Source organism: Phoxinus phoxinus (assembly GCF_949152265.1).
Source record: "Phoxinus phoxinus genome assembly, chromosome: 17".
NCBI classification, from domain to species: Eukaryota; Metazoa; Chordata; class Actinopteri; order Cypriniformes; family Leuciscidae; genus Phoxinus; species Phoxinus phoxinus.
Genome location: NC_136892.1, coordinates 3,872,403 through 3,895,520, shown reverse-complemented (window position 1 = coordinate 3,895,520; position 23,118 = coordinate 3,872,403). Strand labels below are relative to the sequence as shown.

The 23,118-nt window shown below is 39.5% G+C and overlaps 2 protein-coding genes across 3 annotated transcripts in view; one reads left to right on the top strand and one right to left on the bottom strand.

Moving 5' to 3' along the window:
- The window catches only part of sh3pxd2b (SH3 and PX domains 2B), a 67,041-nt gene extending 48,015 nt beyond the window's left edge, over positions 1–19,026 (top strand). The window contains exons 5-14 of one of the 2 annotated variants that reach the window (XM_079585097.1): positions 2,221–2,312; positions 3,771–3,796; positions 4,050–4,085; positions 7,444–7,578; positions 7,694–7,795; positions 11,896–12,013; positions 12,101–12,297; positions 12,690–12,736; positions 13,341–13,466; positions 13,545–19,026. In XM_079585097.1, the coding sequence (XP_079441223.1) occupies positions 2,221–2,312; positions 3,771–3,796; positions 4,050–4,085; positions 7,444–7,578; positions 7,694–7,795; positions 11,896–12,013; positions 12,101–12,297; positions 12,690–12,736; positions 13,341–13,466; positions 13,545–15,227 (2,562 nt within the window). In that variant the 3' untranslated portion in view covers positions 15,228–19,026. The remainder of the gene's footprint in view (positions 1–2,220; positions 2,313–3,770; positions 3,797–4,049; positions 4,086–7,443; positions 7,579–7,693; positions 7,796–11,895; positions 12,014–12,100; positions 12,298–12,689; positions 12,737–13,340; positions 13,467–13,544) is intronic. The other variant, XM_079585098.1, reaches the window with a different exon arrangement.
- A 942-nt stretch (positions 19,027–19,968) lies between these two features.
- stk10 (serine/threonine kinase 10) overlaps positions 19,969–23,118 on the bottom strand; it is a 71,581-nt gene continuing 68,431 nt past the window's right edge. The window contains exon 19 of the mRNA XM_079585096.1: positions 19,969–21,190. Within this exon, the coding sequence (XP_079441222.1) occupies positions 21,050–21,190 (141 nt within the window). The 3' untranslated portion in view covers positions 19,969–21,049. The remainder of the gene's footprint in view (positions 21,191–23,118) is intronic.

Below are 23,118 nucleotides of genomic sequence, written 5' to 3'. Positions count from 1 at the left end.
CGCACACTGCAGCCGCTTTTGCCTACTTCTATCGGACACTTTATTTGCTGCTTTATAAAAGTTTGATAAAATGTCAGCAGGAAGAGCTGTCACAGCATAAGCCATGTTGATACCAAACCAGAGCCCAGATGAAGTTGACAGACGTAGCAACAGTAACTAAGGGGGGCGGGGCTTAGCCAAAGGTGAATTGTCTTTGTTTTTAACGTGGTTGTGTTCATAGCTTATTCCTTTGATCTCCTGAGTATTTCCTTGTTGGATTTTGGATATTGAGATTGTGTTATTGATATTCCTTCATCTGCAACATCCGTTTCTGACGCACTTATACAATCTCATCATTGTATAACAGGAACTATGATGGACACATTACTAACAGCTAACTGAATCTTTCATGATACTGAAGTCATTTCTTTTCACTGAGAGTTGTGTGTGAGAGGCGGGTCATTTGTGATGTCATGAAGTGCAGATACGGTGGGAAAGCCCAGTATTAGCCACCAGCAGCACAGAGACTCTCCGGCACATTAATAACTGTCAGTGTGAATGCCCCGTCAGCTGACCTACTCACTTTTTGTATGCTGGAACATGATCTATAATAATTGGGGTGAAAGGTCAGAAATGCTGTTAAGATATTTGTTTTGTCGGGTAAATGGAGATCCATGGCACTCCAGAGGTTATTTTATGCGTGGTTTTTGGTAATCTGAATTTTATCAAATCTTTTTTCTTTTCTTTTTTTCATCAGACTGCTAAAAGTACAACATGGAAAAAAAATGCTATGTTTTTATTTAGTTAGTTATTTGACAGGCTTCTATGGCTCATATAGTGGATTATACAAGAATATGGAGAATAAAAAGCTCATATATGGACAAAAAGATGAAATTCTGATAGCTTGTAATGCAAATCAAAGAGATTTTTGTAACAGTACTGCTGTTTTTCAGCAAAGATTTGATCATGTTGTTCAAAATGGGCTTAATAAACTTCCAAGATACAACTGGACAACACTTGCAGTAATATTATTTCAATAGTTAGGCAGTTTACAGTATATACTGCAGTATTTAGTGAGCAATAACCTATTCCTTTATGAACCGCCCATGGCCTTATGTGGGCATATACATGAACAGTTTTATCTTTCTCTCTGTCTCTCGCCCTCTCTCTCTTCCACTTACTACTCACATAAAACAATCTAGGTAATGCACCCACAGTAAAGAGCACCCAATCGAGTCCATTTACTATAATTGGCCTCCGTATAGCCCGTGTCTTCAGGGAATGCTAATATGTAGGGAGGTCAGGTACCCTGGGGAGACATCAATCTGTGGACATCAGTGATATCCATGGAAACCGACATGAATAAGATCCATATCCATCCAATCATCATGCAAACTCAATCTTGCATCAGCCTCAAACAGCCTCCGGTGGTTCCTTCTCTTAATAAAATAAGCATGTTTTTGCCATAAAAACACCCTTTTCATTAAGAAAATTGAGCATTGGGCAAACATGTGCGCATTTGGCGAGTCAAAACCAACGGTGAGAAATTGGCTCAGGCTGTGCAATGCTGATTTCCTAAAGGGCACCTTGAGCGTCTGAGCTTCGAATTTTAAAATTCCTGTCAGGTCAGACGTCATAATTCAGCACGTGGACAGAAGGACCTCCTTCTGAAGGACACTGAGGCACTCAGCTTTATTAAATAAAAGCTCCTCTGCCAAAATATATAACTGCAAAAAGCATCTTGTGTCCCGCCGAAAGGCACATTGAGCTGCATGTGATGTGGGACTAGATTTGAAGTCTGCTGCAGTTTGGTTTTGTAGCAGAAAAGCTCATTTGGGTCATTGTGATTTGAGACGCTCAGCTGATAAAGCACACACACCTCTAAACGGCTGGCCTTCAGTAGTGCTCAACTGCCCTCGTGTCATGCCTCTGATATGAAAGCGAGTGAGATTTCAATCGTGACTGTGTGTCTGTGTATGGGAAGCCGTGGGAACTGTCTTTATTTGAGGGGTCATGCTGTTTTATAAAGAATGCCATGTGCCGTAAAAGTGTGTGTTCTTTAGATGATTGGAGAATAAATGACTTCTTCTGAACGACCTCTGTTGGTTTGTTTTATTACCTCATAAATTTTGACTGAAATTGAACAACGGTAGTGTACGTGAATTGATGATCTTCTTATTGACAACTACATTTCTGAATGTGCGTCATAATAACGAGTATTCATGAATATTGTCGTCTCAGGCTCTGATCCAGCTGCCAGTGTATATTTCCCAATGCGAGGAGGTCCGTGTGTTCTTCGAGACGCGTCCTGAAGACCTGGACCCACCTAAAGAGTAAGTCACTCACACACACACACACACACACACACACACACACACACACACACACACACACTCAAAATTAGTACACAATTGATAACATAATAATACTGGTAAAACTCGGGAAAAATTGTGCAAAAGTTCGTTTATTTCAGTAATTCAACTTAAAAGGTGAAACTAATATATTATATGGACTCATTACATGCAAAGTGAGATATTTCAAGCCTTTATTTGTTATAATGTTGATGATTATGGCTTACAGTTTATGAAAACCCCAAATTCAGAATTATAATATTGTGAAAAGGTTTTCATAAGCTGTAAGCCATAATCATCAACATTATAACAAATAAAGGCTTGAAATATCTCACTTTGCATGTAATGAGTCTATATAATATATTAGTTTCTCCTTTTAAGTTGAATTACTGAAATAAATGAACTTTATCACCATATTCAAATTTTTTGAGTTTCACCTGTAGCTTAATAACTTAACAAGTCTTAATTCATATTGAGCAGTTTGTTTGTTAAATCAATAAATGTCCAAAAATAAATCCCCACTAGCCTTTAGTTTACAGCACAGCTCGACAGAACCATGATTTGCTGCTTGTTGCCGCTTGTCAGGATCATTAGTATGTGGAGGAGTTGGCGTTCTCAGTGTAGAAAGCATTTATTTGGAGACATTTATTGTCATCTTGTAGGCGTTCACTAGCAGAGATTTTCCAAAACCCCCAAGTATGATCTTACCTTTGTAGGAACACCTTAGTAAATATATTAAAGCAGTTATATGTCTTGTCACATGTAAACACCAATTTGGTGTTCTACCCACTATTATATAATGCAGCTATATCCCATGTTAACCTGAAGACAACCATTTTCAGTTCAATTTGTATTTATCACAAGTAAATATTTTTCCAGAGCAGCTTGAGTGAATATTTGTGTAAAGCAATCAAGCAAAATGTGACAGTGGTGAGGACAACTCAGAAATAATCACGATCAACTTCACTGTTAACATTACTGAATTAATAATACATCTAAAATGTTTTTTCTCTGGCAAAACTCTTGCTGAGTGCTGACCAACAATTTATTGCTTAGAGATTTTATTTAGTTTTTTATCGATAGCTAAGACTAAAATCATTATATATATATATATATTCTAGAAATAAAATAATCATTAACTGAAATAAAATAAAGTACTAAGTACTATAAGTACTAAACTAACTAAAACCAAATAAACTAAAAGCTAAAACTATATTGATAATAAAAACAAACTGTCTAAATGATGACTAAAAAAATTTTGTTAGGAATTTTACTATTTCACAATTACTATTGTACTATTTACTATTAAAATGACTAAAACTTAGTTTCAAATGGAAACTGAAAATACAAAAATAAAATATCATCCAAAATATAACAGAATATCATTAAAAAAACATATTTAACATTATAAATAACTAACTTGAATGTCTTTATTTACAGGGAACCCAGTGGAAAAAAGAAATCTGGTAAGGAACTGATTTTTTGTTGAGTAAGTAGTATTTTCGAGTTGTAATTCACTTTGACTGTGGTTAGTGTGCCCTCTGGTGACCATGCACTTCATAGATCCCTCAAGTCAAAATGTCATGTGAGATACAATATCATCCCAGAAACTTGGAAATCCACCCTTAAACGTGGATGCTTTCATTCCTTTGTTACTTGAACGTTTCCACCTTCCCACTCTCTCTCTCATTCCTGCTCTCATTCATGTTCCCTCATCAGGCATTGTGGAGCGAGCGTCTTCTTTCCTAAAGAGAGGTAGTAACAGACACTTGCTTAGCCATGCTCTTTGTGTTTGACCCCTGGAAGTGCGGCTCTCTGTAAGGGTGTTCTGTAGGTGGGCAAGGGTAAAGCTGTGTGCTCAGTGTGATGTGCATGGCAGTGTGGCGGTGGCGGCGGTGCTTTACTGGAGGGCCGTTTAGCAGATCCCTTGTTCAGGATAGTTTTACACTAGTCTGTAATGGTAGTGGTAAAAGTTCATTTATAGTAGGATTGTTTCTAGCAGTAACACAGCTAACACTTTTTTTTCAGAAGGTAAAAGAGAGCAGCGCCAACATCAAATATAGGGCTGTAAACGATTAATCGCAATTAATCGCATCCAAAATAAAAGTTTGTGTTTACATAATAAATGTGTCTGTACTGTGTATAATTATTTTGTATATATAAATACACACACATGCTTGTATATATTTAAGAAATATTTGCATGTATATACTGTATATAGATTTATATATAATTAATATTATATGTAAATATAAATATTTTATATATAAATAACTAATTTTTCTTAAATATATACATGCACATGTGTGTGTGTTTATATATACAAAATAATTATACACAGTACAGACACATTTATTATGTAAACACAAACTTTTATTTTGGATGCGATTAATTGCGATTAATCGTTTCACAGCCCTAATACAAATACATTAAGAAACATATGTTTTGAGGTAGATTATGAGGCAGATGTGTAAAAAATTATACTGCAGTATTCTCAAAATTTATAATTTAGTATTTTATATCTTAGTGCATGAGATGTGTTTTTTGTGTTCTTATGAATGAATTGTGCTCTCTTTAACCTTGTGATTAAAATGTTCATCAGGGCTTAAATATTTATATATATATTTATACTAAACTGTAGTCATTCAGAATTGTACATGCATCTTTTTTTGTTAATTTAGTGGAAATAATACTTTATCTGTGAATGATTTCAAAATCATAAGTGAGGAATATCCTCTATAGTAGTCAGGATGCTTTATATCAAAGAAATATTTGGTTATCATGCACTCACCTTTATGTTGTTCCGAAGCCATGTGTATTACTTTCTTTCTTCCATAAAGGAGAGATTTTGAAAAGTGGTCATACATATCTTTTCTATGCATTGAACTAGTAGTAGTCCATACAAGTATTCTGAAGCCATATGATAGCTTTGTGTGAGGAACAGATCACAATTTTAAACATAATTCACCAAGTGCATTCACATTTGGCAGATCACTGTTGAAAGAACTGGCGTCAGACCCGGCACAATCTGTCTTCATTCACCTGAAAATCCTCAACTGAGATCTCAGAGCTTCAGAAGAAGGTCATCGGTGAATAACCGCTTAAATGGTGGCCTATTTCACTGAGCTGTTTTATGAATTTTGAAGACTTGGAATATAGCACATGAGTGGCTATTATTGTCATCCTTTTATTGAGCTTGACAGACCCTTGCTTTCATCGCATGGAAAGGAGCATCCCGCTCAACATCTCCTTTTTGTTCACAGAAGAAATAAAGTCTCATGGCTTTGGAATGACACAAGAGAGAGAAAATCATAACAATTTTCATTTTTGAATTGTTTTATGTTTAAACATATTTATATAATTTAAGTTAGCCAAGCAGTTTCAGCGAAAGCGTACAGTACCGTTCCAAGGTTTGGTGTCAAAATATACACAGGGGTTGGACAATGAAACTGAAACACTTGGTTTTTAGGCTATGTTCACACGGAAACGTTTTGAAGAGAAAATGCAAAAGTGGCGTTGCGTTATCACTTTTAATTCTGCGTTTAGACGAGCGCTATGGGGGGAAAATCTGCGTGCATATGGTGACGCAAAAGTGTGTGAAATTCGATGTAGTGTGCACTCCAGGCGGCTAGGTGGCAATGTGAAGCACTGCCACAAAACAACACCAAGTCCGCGCGCCTGCGTACAACCTTCCTTCTACTTCTCTCCCTAGTAGACTTTTGCGTTTTTACCGTTTAGACAGGAACGTGACGGTGGAGCGTTTTTAAGATTTCCACTCTGGAGGGTGGTTTCACTTTTTTCCGTTTTTAAGCCCCAAAAACGGCGTTGCCGTGTAAACGAAAGGCACATCTGATAAAATATTTTTCGTTTTCACTCGCGAGCGTTCTCGTGTAAACAGGGCCTTAGACCACAATAAGTGAGATTCACAAACATAATTTAGGGAGGAGTGAACCCATCTAATATTTCAATGAACCGCCGAAGCAATAGGGATGCCAGAGCAAGATCACCTTGCTCTGGCATACCTCCACCTCCCCAACTCCACCTGCATAATTTAGGTATCTTGCTACCATACTCCTCATCCAAGCAGTAGTAGTCCCACTGGGGGGTGTATCTAAGCTCGAGTTGAGCTGGGCTGTGGTTTTGTTTTTTGGATACAATCCAGGTTAGTACCTGGACATCCATTTCTTGTGGTTCGTCCCACGTGGAGGTATGCCGACATTACCCTGGATATCATTGCTCTCGATACACCACAAAGACTTGCTGAGCCGAGACACTCACCAACCATTTGTGGTCTTTTGAACTGATATGTCTCCCATTATATTGTGTGGATTGCAATATTTTATGTACAGCTGTGCTATTGCTCTGCTACCTCAACCTTCACTCTCGGCTCTTACTGATGGCATGTGAAATCAGTGAAGATTGGCCGCCAGGCCGCACATATATAGGCATGAATCCTCCAACACTATATTGACCAGGTTTCAGTTTCATTGTCCAACATTCAGGAGTAAATTTCATTTTAAGATTCATTAAATTGTTATAATATTTCACATTGCTGATTTTCAGTCAAATGAATGCACCTTTGTTAAACACAAGAAACTTTTTCTTACAGTGTTAATGTAACATTTGGATTTGACACCCAAACTGAGATCACTGAAATAGTTAAGATGGACATACAGATGGACAGACATGTTTTTGAAAGTCCCTCATGAAATCATTCACAGAAATGGGCAAAGTAATTCAGCTGGAACATAATCAGTCTTTGCTTCAATGATTTGGTAAATCACCACACTAATATTATGCACTGCAATGGTGTTGTTTATACCGTGGATTATATTGTTTAGGCTCAGGTAAATGTGCTTTACAGATTAATCAAGATGACAATTACCATTTGATAATTATTGCGCTCTGTTCTGTATTTGCTGTAGCAGTGTTGCTGATTTGGTGTGGGTTTGTTTCCTTGCAAGACTCCCAGCACTAAAACCTCTGGCTTTCCTGCTTTGATCTTTTCCAATCACGTTTGCTTCCTTCTTCTCCTGTCGTGGTCGTGGTGGTGGTGGTGGTGGTGGTGGCACGCTAGGAGAGTTGTCGATACCTGTCCACTCTGTCCCTCCAGGAGGAGACTCGTCCTCAGCTGACCCGCTGCTGCTGGACCAATACGTGGCCGTCACCGACTACGAGAAGCAGGAGAGCTCCGAGGTCAGCCTGTACGTGGGGCAGGTGGTGGAGGTCATCGAGAAAAATGAGTCCGGTAGGATCCTTCACTGTTATTGTCAATCACCATTCAGACCTTCATGATGCTCCAAACCCATATGATTTTCTTTGTTCTGTGGGCTTGAGAAGGCATTGATTATTTGCTTTCCCAGGCTGGTGGTTTGTTAGCTCGGATGATGCTCAAGGTTGGGTGCCAGCCACATGTCTGGAAGCTCAGGATGACCCTGATGATTTCTCATTTCCAGCAGAAGAAGGTGAGTCCTGCATGTCATCAATCTCACCTGAATAAAATGTCTTCAACAATTTAACAAATTAGGTGAAGTGTGTAATTTTTTTACATTTTAATGCAAAGACTATGAAACTATTCATGAAACTTTCGTAAATATATAAGTAATTTGCGCGTAAAATTGACCTTTACGAAAACTCTCCTCCGGATTCACAAACACTTTGTATACCACAGATTCGGTAGTTAAACGTGTGTATTAATGAATTCCAAACATTGGTAAATAGGGTGCGTGTGCACGCTCATTCATAATTAGCATAATTCCCACCCATATAGTCATTTTTACAGCCATTTTTTATGATATTTACCAGGGGTGCTATTAATTCTGACCACAACTGTATAAAAATGCAGTAACCAGCAATATTAACTTCTCCATAGAGAGCCTAAGTCCCTCCCATTCTGGTGGACCACCATGAGACCTTATTTCGGAAAAAAATATTGTATGGTAGTCAATCGCGAGAGACAACAAATATTTTGATCTCGTTTGAATTGTGCCCTGGAAGCTGAGGGGTGGGACTTAGGCTCTCTATTGTTGTTCAGTCACTGTACAAGTAGGATGATTGGTCGGTGTAGTATTTGGCCCACCCCTCCTCCACTGTGATTGGACCGCTGGGTAGAGTGACAATGACGAGTGCTACATATTACCCAAAGTGTAACAGTAAAAAAAAAAAAAAAAACGTATATTATTATGGTACATAGTGCATCAAAATGCAATGTGAACAGTTTGGCTAAATTATAACACAGTGTTCAAACGTTTTACGCATCATTATGTGTGGTAGGGAGCGTGTGTACATTTCTGTTGTACCAACTAACATTTTGAATCTGAAAAATTACGTCAAAACGGCTTCACGTACGATTTATACAAAAATGTTTCATAAATGAGGCCCTATAAGCGTAAAGTTGCTGTCATGTCAAAAGAAATCCACACAGTCTTGAATTTAGCTTGAGGGTTGGAGATTTCCCCATGTAAATGTTGCATTGTGTTCAAGTTGGCCGTGTTTATTTGCCACATTGACCTACAGAAAGCTGCTTGCTTTGAAAGTGACTTCTGTGTGAGCTGTGCTATTGATAATAGACAATTAACCTGTTTTGCCCATGAAAATTTCACCTTAAAATTGACAAGTCTTAAATAGGTTGTGAAACACTATTTTTGTGCCACTTTCACAGCATTGCTCTGTTTGAAAGTCTCAGCTTCTGAGCTTCTGGCTCAAACAAGTGACCTCAAGAAACCAGTAGCCCTAAGGATAAATCACTGCTGCACTGTTTGAATAAAGCTGAAAGTATACGTCACTTGTGTCCGCGCAAACAACAGCATGTGCAAGTGATTTGAGCACTTGAAAAGAAAGGTCACTAGATCAACTTTAAAAGGCTTGCACGTTAAGCTCTGCTTAAGACAAGCGAACCACAGAAAATGAATTATACCATAGCCTTAATACCTCAAATAGTAAGATTTGTTGAGGGGAGGTGCTTTTACATTTCAAAACCCCAAAGTGTACTTTAGTTTTGACGTGAATGCTTAGCGTATACGTATAGCCTAAACACGTAACCTTTTTTAAGGTATACTCCATTTGATAGTGTGCGCAAACACTCAACACATGCACAGTAGAAAGTGTTATTCTTGTCCAGTGTCTGTGTTATTTCTTTCCAAAAGATATAACCAAAAAAATGTCTTTGTACTCTTAAACTAGAGCTGCATATCTCTGAAACTCTTCTATTGTTGATGCAGACTAGTTTGTTGTTTATACTCTAGTGTACATGTAAAACACACTGTATACTTTGGGCTTAAGAGACTTTTGATGACTCTTGATGAGCAAGTTTTGAGTATAAAAGACCAGCGAGTGTCAAATGTTTCCCTTCCCAAACAATATAAAGTTAGCAAACCAGTTGTTGCTGTTGTGTTGTTTACAAAAGTCTGGAGTTCTTGGGTTCGTATGCATAGCTTTGGGATAGTTGACCCAGAAATCAATATTTTGTCATCATTTACTCACCCTCATGTTGTTCTAAACCTGTATGAGTTCTGCTAAACACAAAAGAATATATTTTTAAAATGTTTTGGTACCAGACAGTTGACAGTTGCCATTGACTTGCATAGTATTTTTTTCTTACTATGCAAGTCAAATATCTTCTTTAGGTTAAATAACCCTTTAAGCAAATGATATGAACCCAGGAACTCCAGACTTTTGACACTAATCCCTTTAGTGACGCAAAAATGACACACTTTACCATTCAACGAAGTTATACTAATGAAGTCTCACTCAGATGTTATTCATAAAGACGAGAGATAAGAAGGATAGAGTTTTTCAAATTTAAGTGCAGTTTTTAGTTTACTTCAGCACTACAAGGCAAAGATTGTATATTTGGTGGCCCAACATAAAGAGACGTGACCTGAAGGTTTTCACATGTGTCTGCTTGCCCTCTGCTGGAGTGTGCCGGAGATTCTGGTCACTGCCGAGGCACGTCGGTCGCCGGCGTACTTTAGGGGATCTGTTCAGCACAGGCTTTGGCCAAGGTGGAAAGCATACCACTTTATCACTCTATTGTGACGGTCTCCCCTGCCCCCCCGCATTTGTGACTTCTGCATGCGCCATTGCATGCACTGCACTGTATGTGGTGTAGAACTGAACAAAGCATGAATCAGGGAACTGTATCACGGGTGTCATTCATTATTATTATTATTATTTGTACAATAATTTCCTTTTACTTTATTTCCTGAGTTATATCTTGTTTACAAAAAGAATTACCAAAGCACATGAAATAACTCATGCTCCTGCAAAATTAATGGTGTTGGTTGATGCATGACTTGTCATGAAAACTCTGTAAAAATGTCAGACAATAAAACACAATCACAATTTAAACAAATTAATCACACAAGCAAGTGCAGAAGAAGTGGTGTCTCATTTGTTTTGTATTACAATACGTACTACACAGTTAAATACATACAGTAATGCGAGTTCGGTTTTCTGCTAATTATATCAGAAGCAAATCAGAATGATTCACTCAGATCTCCTTAAATAATGCGATATTCGATATGCGATACGATAATGCTTAAAGTGTGTAAAATAAACTTAAATTATCTTTAAAATATATTTAAAATGATATAACCTATATGTGTTTCACATTCTTTTTATGACAAGAAAACATCCTTATAACTTCTGAAAGTGAACATCAGTGTTTTAATGTAGCATAAGAAGTGTTATTATAACATCAGTGTAAACCACAGGGTTTCAGGTTATCCTACATTTGGTTTATTTAATAAAAGATACTGAATCATAAAATATAAAAATAAAACATTGCTTAGTTTTCACTGTATGAATTAAATATATCCTGATACTTATTAAAGCTAAAAAAAAAAACTTTGTCTTTTGTTCATGACCCCATTTATTGCAAGCTGTTGCGATATGCATATTGCGATATATACATTTGCGATATTTCGATAAATTCGATATATTGTGCAGCCCTAGTTTAGATTGTGATTTTGTTGTGAGCATGTGAAAATAATCATTCTTCCTAGCAAATGTGCTTATGCTGTCAATACTCTGTTGAGTCTCTGATCAGATCCTCCCCAACCTCCTCCATCTGCTATTCATGACAAAGCTCGAGAGAACATGCAGATTGCAAGCACTCATTTACTGTAAAATCTAAATAAAATGTGAAAGTGAAAATTTTACCACAATATCAAATTTACCACGTTTCCGTTCAACTATTTTAGCAAAACAATGAAAGCATTGTAAGCTCAAATTAATATTTTTAAGAAAATGTATGGATGTCATTGCATTGTATAAGAAAATATTCAAGTGCCATTTATTTTAACGAAAAATATCACAAGCAATCTTTTCAATCAAGATAAAGAAATGCACGTATCTATTAATAAAACAATGATAAACTGTTCAAAATGTAGAAAAAAAAGGATTTGGATAATTGTCAAGCTTTTGTGGAACATTGATGTTATATGTATTAATTTTGTGCAAAACAAAGAAAACTTAAGTGGTAAATTGGATGTAGTGGTTGAATGTTATTCATGAACAGCATATTTAACAAAAAAAAGTTGAAATATTCATTTCGTTTCCTCAGAGGAAAAGTACACCGCAATCTATCCGTACTCTGCACGTGATCAAGATGAAATTGATTTGGAGAGAGGCATGACTGTTGAGGTCATTCAGAAAAACTTGGAAGGCTGGTGGAAGATCAGGTAAAAACAAATGCAAATGTACTCAGAAAAAGGACAAAAATACTTATGCGTTTTCTTGGATAGAGCATTGCCCCTTTCACCCCATAGATACCAAGGGAAAGAGGGCTGGGCCCCGGCGTCCTATCTGAAGAAGGCTGACATTCTCAGTCAGAAGATGGCGGCTGGTGGCCCCGTTCATGCCAGCACTAATGACCTAGACGTGGCTTGCAAACAGCAGAATGCCAACAAGGAAAACAAGGAGAATCCGCGGGACCGGTTTTCACCATTTTCAGACGACAAGCGCAGTAAGCAACAGTTTGTTTGATTCTAATCCCCCCCAAAAAAAGTATTTCTCAGATAGGCTGTGTGTACAATCTAATGTACAGTCAGCCAGACATTATTGCTAAATACTTCCCAAAAGAGTGATCATGTCACAAAGCTGAAATAAAAAAATATCGATGCATCCCTAGTTGTCTTTAAAAAATACAATGGCCTGATTAGCTCCATTTACTTGCTTGAGATTGTAGTGCACTCTCAGTACTGAGTTGCATCAGGATGGGTATCCATTGTAAAACATATGCCAAACAAACATGCGGATGATCCACTGTGGCGACCATAACAAGAGCAGATGGAAGTGAGAGAGACTTGCTTGACAAGATTGTTGGCTCTCTAAACTCTGCCCTCTTTTCTTTTGCAGAAGCAGGAGCTCGACAGAGACCTCCACCACGCCGGGATCTTTCAATAGTAAGGGTGATTCTTCTTTTACAATTGACTGTTCGCAAAGACCCGCCCCGTTTAGTTACTATTGCTATGTCCGACAAGCGACGCCACTCTCACGCCCCAACATGTTCTCACGCAGTAAAAAACACATCAGACAAGACAGGACAGACCAGGTTACTTTTGAAATGAAACAAAGTCTCAAATTTCATATTTGGTCATTTTTTTACAAAATTTAAACAATAAATACAGTTTTGTGGCTCTTTAATGTGTCGTGACAGATCGCTGTAGAGCATCAGTTAAAGCTGCTTGTGAACCAATCATCTCTTCCTTCTAGATAATTTATAGCATCAAATTAACAGAAATGAAAATAAGAAGGAATGTTGTTATAACCGCGGAAAGACGCAAGTACACACGGTTTTATAAGTTCAAATCCTCCAACGTTGATCTACTAACTCTCCTGACTGCTTAGAGCCGGACAAAAATGTCGGATTCGGTGGATGGCGGATTATGATTGGTCAGATCGCTTGTCTATCAAACTCCCTGCGAAGGGTCAATTGCATCTCAAATATTTCTAAAAGGTTCTACAGGATACTCAAGATTTTGACGTTCTAACTGTCTCTAATTCCAGCCACGAGGAGTGAACCTGCCTAAACCCCCAGTGCCGCCGCAAGTAGAGGAGGAATATTACACCATCGCTGACTTTCAGACAACCATTCCAGATGGGATTAGCTTTCAGGCGGGACTGAAAGTTGAAGTGAGTCAACATATTACTCGAATACATCTAGCTATTCCAAATGCATCTCTACATTTACCTCATACCCTCTATTCCCAGGTCATTGAGAAGAACACCAGTGGCTGGTGGTACATTCAGATCGATGAAAAAGAAGGCTGGGCTCCAGTCACATTCATTGATAAATACAAGAAGACTAGCAATGCCTCTAGGCCTAACTTTTTGGCTCCCCTTCCTGGTGAGATGGGTCAGCTGAAGTTTGATGATACCTCAAGCAATAATACCAACTCTGAACATGGTTGGTCCAAACCCTTGCCAGACGAACCTTCATCCAACTCTGAATTTTCCACCCGTTCCAAGCTAAGAGAATGGAAGCCCAACGCAGTCAAGGGCAGCTCCCATTTTTCTGCGCCCTTACCCCCACCTCCATCCTCACCTACGACGGAAGAGAAGCCGGCTTTACCTCCAAGGAGAGAATCCATCAACAAGAGCCTGGAATTGGAGGACAAACCTAAAGTAGACCTTTCTAAACCTCTCCCACCCAAAGTAGACCTTTCTAAACCTCTCCCACCCAAAGTAGACATTCCTAAACCTCTCCCACCCAAAGTAGATCTTTCTAAACCTCTCCCACCCAAAGTAGATCTTTCTAAACCTCTCCCACCCAAAGTAGATCTTTCTAAACCTCTCCCACCCAAAGTAGATCTTTCTAAACCTCTCCCACCCAAAGTAGACCTTTCTAAACCTCTCCCACCCAAACCACCAATCCCTGGGGTCATCGTCCCATTGGTGACGCCAAAAGCAGCTCCTCTCAAACCAGACAAACCCCCAGAGATGAAGAAGGAGGAGAAGAACAAGCAACTCTATCTGCGCAATGAAATGGGCTTGGAGTGTGGCCACAATATTTCAGCCAAGGAGGTGAAAAAGTTTAACCTAAAGCATGTGGCCAAGCAGCCTCCTAAACCCAAACCAGATTCACTCGAAGAGAAGCCTGATTCAGCCAACCCAGCCCCCTTCCTGAAGCCGAAACCAGTGGTCAGACCAAAGCCCCCCCCTGCAGTGAAACCTGAGCCGGTAGCTAAGAGTGAGCTGGACATCACAAACCTTCGGAGTAAACTTCGTCCGTCAAAGCCTCCAGAGCTCAGTGGCAACTCAAGTGATCCCAACCAACAGAACGATATGCCATCCAGTAACCCCCCGAATAATGGTGGAACAAATGAAGAGCCAAAATTCCCCCATAAGCAACAAAATGGCCATAACCCATCAGAAATAACTAAACCGCCAACACCAGCACCAAAAGAGCCTCCCCAGAGGCCGTCTGTGGCCCCTAGAAGGCCTCCACCACCAAAGAAGAGTTCAGAGCTAGCCAGTCCTACAGACAACAAAGGTCCTCTAAAAGACTTGCTGGAAGCCAAGCTGGCTGCCCCTCCTCAGAGCAGACCCCCGCCACCAAAAACGAAAGCCTTCCCTTTGCCAGCCTCCAAAGAAAAAGAGAAGGAGGAACCCAAGCCCAAAGTACCCGTGCCACCAAAGCCCCTCATTAAAACAGATAAACCAGGGCCTCCGAGAGACAAACTCCCTCCCCTTATCAAGGAGCCAGCCAAAGAGGAGCTGTTCCTAGCCGTGGCAGAGTTTGAAGGAGACGAGCAGACACCTGGCTTTAAAGAGGGCGCTGTCTTCGAAGTGCTGGAGAAAAGTGGTAGCGGCTGGTGGTTTTGTAAAAATGTGAGTGATGGGCCAGTGATGGAGGGCTGGATTCCTTCCAATTACCTGACCAAGAAACCTTAGGTACTCTCGGCATCGCTGCCTAAAGAAAACTTATTTAATTAACATCTTTATTTATGGGTACCTTTTTTTAAAATCACATTCCATCCTTTGCAAGTTCAAACAGGCCATAATAATTTGTTTGCTTGCTTCTTAATTGTGTAACTCTCCCTTTTAGTGTGCTTTCATATGTTAGCACTGTTACTTGCACATTCTTATGTTAATCAAACCTTATATGTATCGCTAAAGGTTTAAGTGACTAGCAATATATCAATGACTTTTCACAGCCTCCATGATATTGTGCCTCAATATAATATGCAAAGCGCTCTGTGCTTTTTGCGTAGTATATGCAGATAAGTAAAACTTGATATCTGAGCAGTGTATATCAGCAGATTGAGTCTAGATTAGAATACGAGTATGCTTCTATATTACACATACTACAAAGCCTTACAATTAGCAAGTTGGAGCTTCAAATCAAGCCTGGAGAACTTAAACACTCTAGCTTTATAACGCTACGTTTCCATTTTGAGTCTTTTAGTTTACAGCCAAATACAAATAGTCATAAATATTGTAGGTTCTAAGACTATACAACTCTACAAATCACGTTGCTTGTTTATCTCCTTTAATTTTCAATAGTTTGGTTTCAAGCTGCACATTTTATAGACTCTGCACTGTGGAACTGATGAGTAAAGGGAAGGTGTGGAATGAGGAGAAGCAAGAAATGTATAAACACAAAGCCTTAAGGTTTACAGAACGGTGGCACCCATTTCTATTCTTATTTCATTTCTATTTGATTTCTGTCGTGTAAATGTTATTGCAAGCGTTGATATAAAAAGCAACTCTGTTTTGCAGTACCAATTGTCCACATTAGTGAATAATGGATTACCTCAGAGCAGCCATAATATTGTCAATCTTTTATATTATCAGTATTGCCCAAAGTATTTTCATACCATTGACTAAAGTGCTTAGATATTTTACAATCATTGTCAAATGTTTCAACATTCATGCTTGACTGGTTTCAAGCATACATTTGATAAACATGTTTATTGTTAACACTACATTTGGAAATGTGTATTTTATGTTACTAAAAATATTTTGTGTTTTGTTTTCCAGTCATTTTAGAAGTTTATCAGAAAACTAAACCAGTGTTAAATAGGTGCCCAGTGGGACTTGACAATACTGGGAGCACCAGAAATCATATGCTGACTTTGCTCTATGGTCATTAGCTCCTGGTTGCTATAAAATGCATCCATAAAAGCAGTCCATCTTTAAACGTGCAACACATGCAAGTGCCTGAGTTAGGAAAGGATAATGGAAGGTGTTCTCTAGTTGAGAGGTATTTGCTAGAAAAATACTATGAAGGATAACAGAGTGAAGAGGGTAAACACTGTAAGTATGAAACATGACTGTTAAAATGTGTTTCTCGAACCAGGAATAAAGGCAAGATGACATGGGTTACCTTATTATTTTATTTTGTGTGTGTGATGTTTTGTTAATAGTATTTTTGTCTTTTAACTTTTTTTACATAATGTAAATCAAATAAACATTTTAAACAGTCAACATGATTTTTATTTATTATTATAAGCAATCTCACTTTATTATGATATTAAACTGTAAGTGAGAGTTATCACCTGCACACTTTATTCTGTCCATTTATATAATTGTCTTTTTGAGTTGTCTGGTTACTTTAAAGAAGGGGGACTGGAGGGTGTGTTCCTTCCAACTACAGGGGATCACACTTCTCAGCCTCCGGGAAAGTCTATGCTAGGGTACTGGAGAGGAGAATACGGCCGATAGTAGAACCTCGGATTCGGGAGGAACAGTGCGGTTTCGTCCCGGTCGTGGAACACTGGACCAGCTCTATACCCTCTACAGGGTGCTGGAGGGTTCATGGGAGTTTGCCCAACCAATCCACATGTGCTTTGTGGATGTGGAGAAGGCATTCGACTGTGTCCCTCGCGGCATCCTGTGGAGGGTGCTCCGGGAGTATGGGGTCCGGGGCCCTTTGCTAAGTGCTGTCCGGTCCCTGTACGACCGGAGCAGGAGCTTGGTTTGCATTGCCGGCAGTAAGTCAGACTTGTTCCCGGTGCATGTTGGACTCCGGCAGGGCTGCACTTTGTCACCGGTTCGGTTCATCATTTTTATGGACAGAATTTCTAGGCACAGCCAGGGGCCGGAGGGTGTCAGGTTTGGGGACCACACGATTTCGTCTCTGCTTTTTGTGGATTATGTTGTCATGTTGGCCTCATCAGGCCAGGACCTTCAGCATGCACTGGGATGGTTTGCAGTCGAGTGTGAAGCGGTTGGGATGAGAATCAGCGCCTCCAAATCCGAGGCCATGGTTCTCAGTCGGAAAAGGGTGGCCTGCCCACTTCAGGTTGGTGGAGAGTTCCTGCCTCAAGTGGAGGAGTTCAAGTATCATGGGGTCTTGTTCACGAGTGAGGGAAGGATGGAACGGGAGATCGACAGACGGATCGGTGCAGCTTCTGCAGTAATGCGGTCGATGTACCGGTCTGTCGTGGTGAAGAAGGAGCTGAGTGGCTCTTGATTTACCGGTCAATCTACGTTCCTACCCTCACCTATGGTCTTGAGCTTTGGGTCATGACCGAAAGGACAAGATCCCGGATACAGGCGGCCGAAATGAGCTGTCTCCGCAGTGTGGCTGAGCGATCCCTTAGAGATAGGGTGAGGAGCTCGGTCACTCGGGAGGAGCTCAGAGTAGAGCCGCTGCTCCTCCACATCGAGAGGGGTCAGCTGAGGTGGCTCGGGCATCTGTACTGGATGCCTCCTGGACGCCTTCCTGGGAAGGTGCTCTGGGCGCGTCCCACCGGGAGGAGCCCCCAGTGGAACACCTAGGACACGCTGAAGGGATTATGTGTCCCGGCTGGCCTGGGAACGCCTCTGTGTCCCCCCCGGAAGAGCTGGAGGAAATATCTGGGGAGAGGGAAGTCTGGGCATCTCTGCTTAGACTGCTGCCCCTGCGACCCGGCCCCGGATAAGCGGAAGAATATGGATGGATGGATGGATGGTTACTTTATATCCAGTCTCCTTTTTATTGACAAAAGAGAAAGAAACCTAGCTGAATTTAAGTTGGAAAAGGCAGGCAGGGGTTTTCAAACTCCCCAAAATAATAATGAACTGGCAAGGGACCCCTTGTATTTCTTGCAGTAAAAAAAAAAAAAAAATCTATACGTCTATATAGTCTTCTAAATCTATATAGACTATGGACTTAAATATTTAAAGCAGAATGAGAAATATCAAATTATGCAAACACATTGTCTTGAAATTGCCTTTTTTGAGCGGGGGAAAGAGCTTTTATTTTGCCAAGAAGATTAACAACGTTTTAAATGCAACATGAGTAGCCGATCGTACATATTCAGTTCAGTGTGTTTATAACATGTCATTGAATTTACATAAGTGAACTGTTTTACAATGTTAATGGCTAATATGTTCATTCATTATATGCATCATCAATCAATCAAAAGTTTGGAATCATTAAGATTTACTAATATTTTGAAAGAAGTCTCTTCTGCTCACCAAGGCTGTATTTATTTGATCAAAATACAGAAGAAAAATCATATTAGCATATAAGAATGATTTCTAAAGGATCATGGGACACTGAAGACTGGAGTAATGATGCTTTGATCACAGTAATTACAGGTTAAAATAAATTCAAAAAGAAAACAAATATGAATAATTTAAAATTATTTTATAATAATAAGAGTATAATATAGTCTAATAAAAATATTAAACTTTGTTGAAAAACTTTTGATTAGTCTACATGAGTAGATTCATAAAAATCAAACAAAGTACCCGTGTAACCAAGGTTTATAGGTGTAAACTTGGATGGATGGAGGAATGAAGAGATGAATGGATGGAAGAATGAAGAGACGGATGGATGAATGAAGAGATGAATGGAGGAATGAAGAGATGAATGGATGGAGGAATGAAGAGATGGATGGATGAATGAAGAGATGAATGGATGGAGGAATGAAGAGATGAATGGATGGAAGAATGAAGAGATGGATGGATGAATGAAGAGATGAATGGATGGATGGAGGAATGAAGAGATGGATGGAGGAATGAAGAGATGGATGGATGGATGGAGGAATGAAGAGATGGATGGAGGGATTTATGGCTTTATTATGGCCAATAAAGCCATATTTTCCTTTCACTGTTTACTTTCTTGTTGGAAGGTAAGATGAATAGTTTTGGGGAATGATCAGGAAAACAAGTATGTATCGAAAAATGTATCCAAACCCTATCCCTGACCTCTAAACCTAACCCATAAATTATCCCTAAAATCAGAGGAAGTGATAGATGAAGAACACTGATGTAGAAGCACATAACTCTGGTTGTAAGCCTAAACTTGACAAACCGTAAACTTGTCCCTTAGATCTGATTGGTTGACAGGAATGTTGTTGCGGGATAAACAAAGATGTCGATCTAGGAACATGTTGCTCTTGTAGAAATCAGGTTCTGCTACGGACTGACCGGTACTGGTTTTGCGCTACATTGTTTGTCTATATCAACAATGGTTTTTAAACGCTGTCAAAGTACAACTTTTTAACATATTGACCTGCTGGTGATGTCGTGGTTTGCAGTGTGCGCCACAGAAAAGAAACAGAAACACCAAATACTGTTCACTACAGATGAGAGCTCTTCATCGTCCAGTGCGCTGCCATGTTTAAGACTAACCACACGATTACCTGTTAGCACAAACGTATGTCTAACACCAATACTCAATGAAAGAACTGGAAGGATGAATAATAAACATCTCATTTATTATATAAACTCTTGCAGGAGAACAGTTTCTTACATCATCCACACTGAACCTTTGGTTACACAGAGTTACAGACTCAAACAGGAATGACCAAAAAAAAGATTAAAAACAAAGTACCTTATCGTCAGACACACTGGGAACAGAAACCCTTCAGATGGCTAAAGAATGAAGCGGTTGTAAAATAATACGTATAAAACCTGAACACAACATTAGAGGAACACACATATTGCACTTGAGTTAGGTGACAAATGGCCAACGATAAACTAAACAGGAAAACATCAACTCCATGCCGGCGTTAACTAAACCCTCAACCCAGACGTCTTTAAGTTTGTCCCGTCTCGTCCAGTGTGATGCGTTACAGTAAATGTGCCGCTGGCAGATCACTCACATGTTGGTGAACTTTGCAGAATAATAAAAGTGGCAAATTAGTTGTTGTCTCGTACATAAAACAACAAAAACATCCAACAAACGTGTAAAATAACTTAATGTACCAATTAAAATGTACGCTTCGTGTGAAGCGGTTCAAAGAAATTAAAACAAATTCCATTGTTCAGCATTTAAACATTTGTACAAGCTCAAAATTGGTTATAAAAGAAAAGCGATAAAGTATCAATATATATATATATTAAATGATCATAGAAAAAATAAAAATATATAAGAATATGCAAGGTTTGTACAATATGTTTGGCAATACACCTTTTGCTAACTTGAGCTTTTAATCTAAGGCAAGAGTGTGTCAGACCTCGAGTGGGAAATAAACTTGTTCTAACGCCTCGTTTCTTATTCATGAAACCGGTCTATGTCCGGCAGATAACTGGCAATAAAACTACTATTACATGAATGTCATTTCCAGTGACTGTCCTTAAATCATGAATGTGTCAGTGTGTGTGTTAGTTTCAGTTTAAATGGTTCTTTGGCTTTATCAGCATCATGTGATTCCAGAGGCCGTTCTGTGCAGTTAGATTACGCCTCCAGAAAGTCTCCCATATAATAAAAAAGCTCAAATACTTGGTTGGAAGCTGGATGTGACTGTGTGTGGCGCTCATGCGAGTGTGTGTGGCGCTCATGTGGTGGAGGAATCCACATACGGAAGGAACTTGGTGAGTTTGTTTGGTGAGCCGACGTTCAGACACTCGGATTCTTCAGTCATCCTGAAGAAAATCTCCTGTTCTTTCTTCCTCAGAGTCAGTTCATCCTCCAGAACCTGAGAGAGCAAACAACAACATCGTAGTTTAACTCCACGTCCCACTTTAACTCCACGTCCCACCTTAACTCCACGTCACACTTTAACTCCACGTCCCACTTTAACTCCACGTCCCACTTTAACTCCACGTCCCACCTTAACTCCACGTCCCACTTTAACTCCACGTCCCACCTTAACTCCACGTCCCACCTTAACTCCACGTCCCACCTTAACTCCACGTCCCACCTTAACTCCACGTCCCACTTTAACTCCACGTCCCACCTTAACTCCACGTCCCACCTTAACTCCACGTCCCACCTTAACTCCACGTCCCACCTTAACTCCACGTCCCACCTTAACTCCACGTCCCACCTTAACTCCACGTCCCACCTTAACTCCACCTCCCACCTTAACTTCACGTCCCACTTTAACTCCACCTCCCACCTTAACTCCACGTCCCACTTTAACTCCACGTCACACCTTAACTCCACGTCCCACCTTAACTCCACCTCCCACTTTAACTCCACGTCCCACCTTAACTCCACCTCCCACCTTAACTTCACGTCCCACCTTAACTCCACGTCCCACCTTAACTTCACGTCCCACTTTAACTCCACCTCCCACCTTAACTCCACGTCCCACCTTAACTCCACCTCCCACCTTAACTTCACGTCCCACTTTAACTCCACCTCCCACCTTAACCTGTTAACCTTCACCAGAGCGAGGACGCTCTGAAGCGTTTTTTTTTTTAAATAGTTCAAAGTTACTATCAGATTTAATGTTATTACCTTGACAAACTATACATCATTAAAAATATATAAGTCTCACGTTTCAGTATTTGACCACTATTGTATTCTGAGAAACTTATAGTGACAGTTATGTCTTAATTTGTGTCAGGATTTATGTAATGAAAAAATGAGTCGATACCTTTAATATGAATTATGAGCGTCAGCTGCTCCATTCAGAAAAAAACTCCGGTGCTGTTGTCTTGAGAACGCGTGACAAAACAACGTTCCTCAGGGCTTTTGGCTCAAAAATGTGCAGATTTGGAGAAATATTGATATATTATCATAGGTTTACGTCATATTTCTATAGACAGGAATAATATTTATTGAATTTATATCCAAATGCGTCGATGTATACATAAAGAGTGCTGGATACTCTGATGTACTGTGTTTTCAATCCATACAGCAGGCTGAGGGCGCCATTTGCACAGTTTTTTCCAAATATGAAAGCTCACGAAGAAGAAATAACCTGTGACCTTCCAGGACGTCACTGACATAAACACAGCTAACGTTAGCTTTCAGAGATCGCTATAACATGCAGATAAAGATGTTTTGAAGACAATAAACATGATTGCAATGATATTTGATTTACCTGTGTTCTTCGAGCCATGTCAGGTATTTTTATAATAATAGATTATATGTATAATGTAATGATAATCGGTATAGACTTTACAATAGTGCAGAATAATATCAAATCATATATTTTCTGTCTGATTTTCTTTTCTGAAGCCAAATAAGCTCATAGAAGATTATTTAAAACACTCGACTTGCACTATAAAGTAAGTTTGGAGCACAAACAGGGTTTTAATCTCATAAATTGTCGTGTATTGATGGTGTGCTAAGCTAACATGCTAGCTAGCTCTCTAGTTGCACCTGCCATCTAGCTGTTATTTTTTATGATTTTTTTTCTAAATCGGAATGCTTACTGAAATATTTCTTTATTTAAGAAAGGCATTTGATACAGTTTCAAACGTGAAGTGAAGATTATGAAAGAAATTAGGGGGTGAAACACCGTGATTAGCCAGTCGTTAGCGATTATAATGGAGACAAAGGAAATTAATATTTATGGCCATAAGCCGGCTGGAAAGGTGTAAATGTGTGCAGGAGAGAGTGACACTGAATGGGGCTCGTTTGCACCACAAAACAATAGAGACAATAGACTGA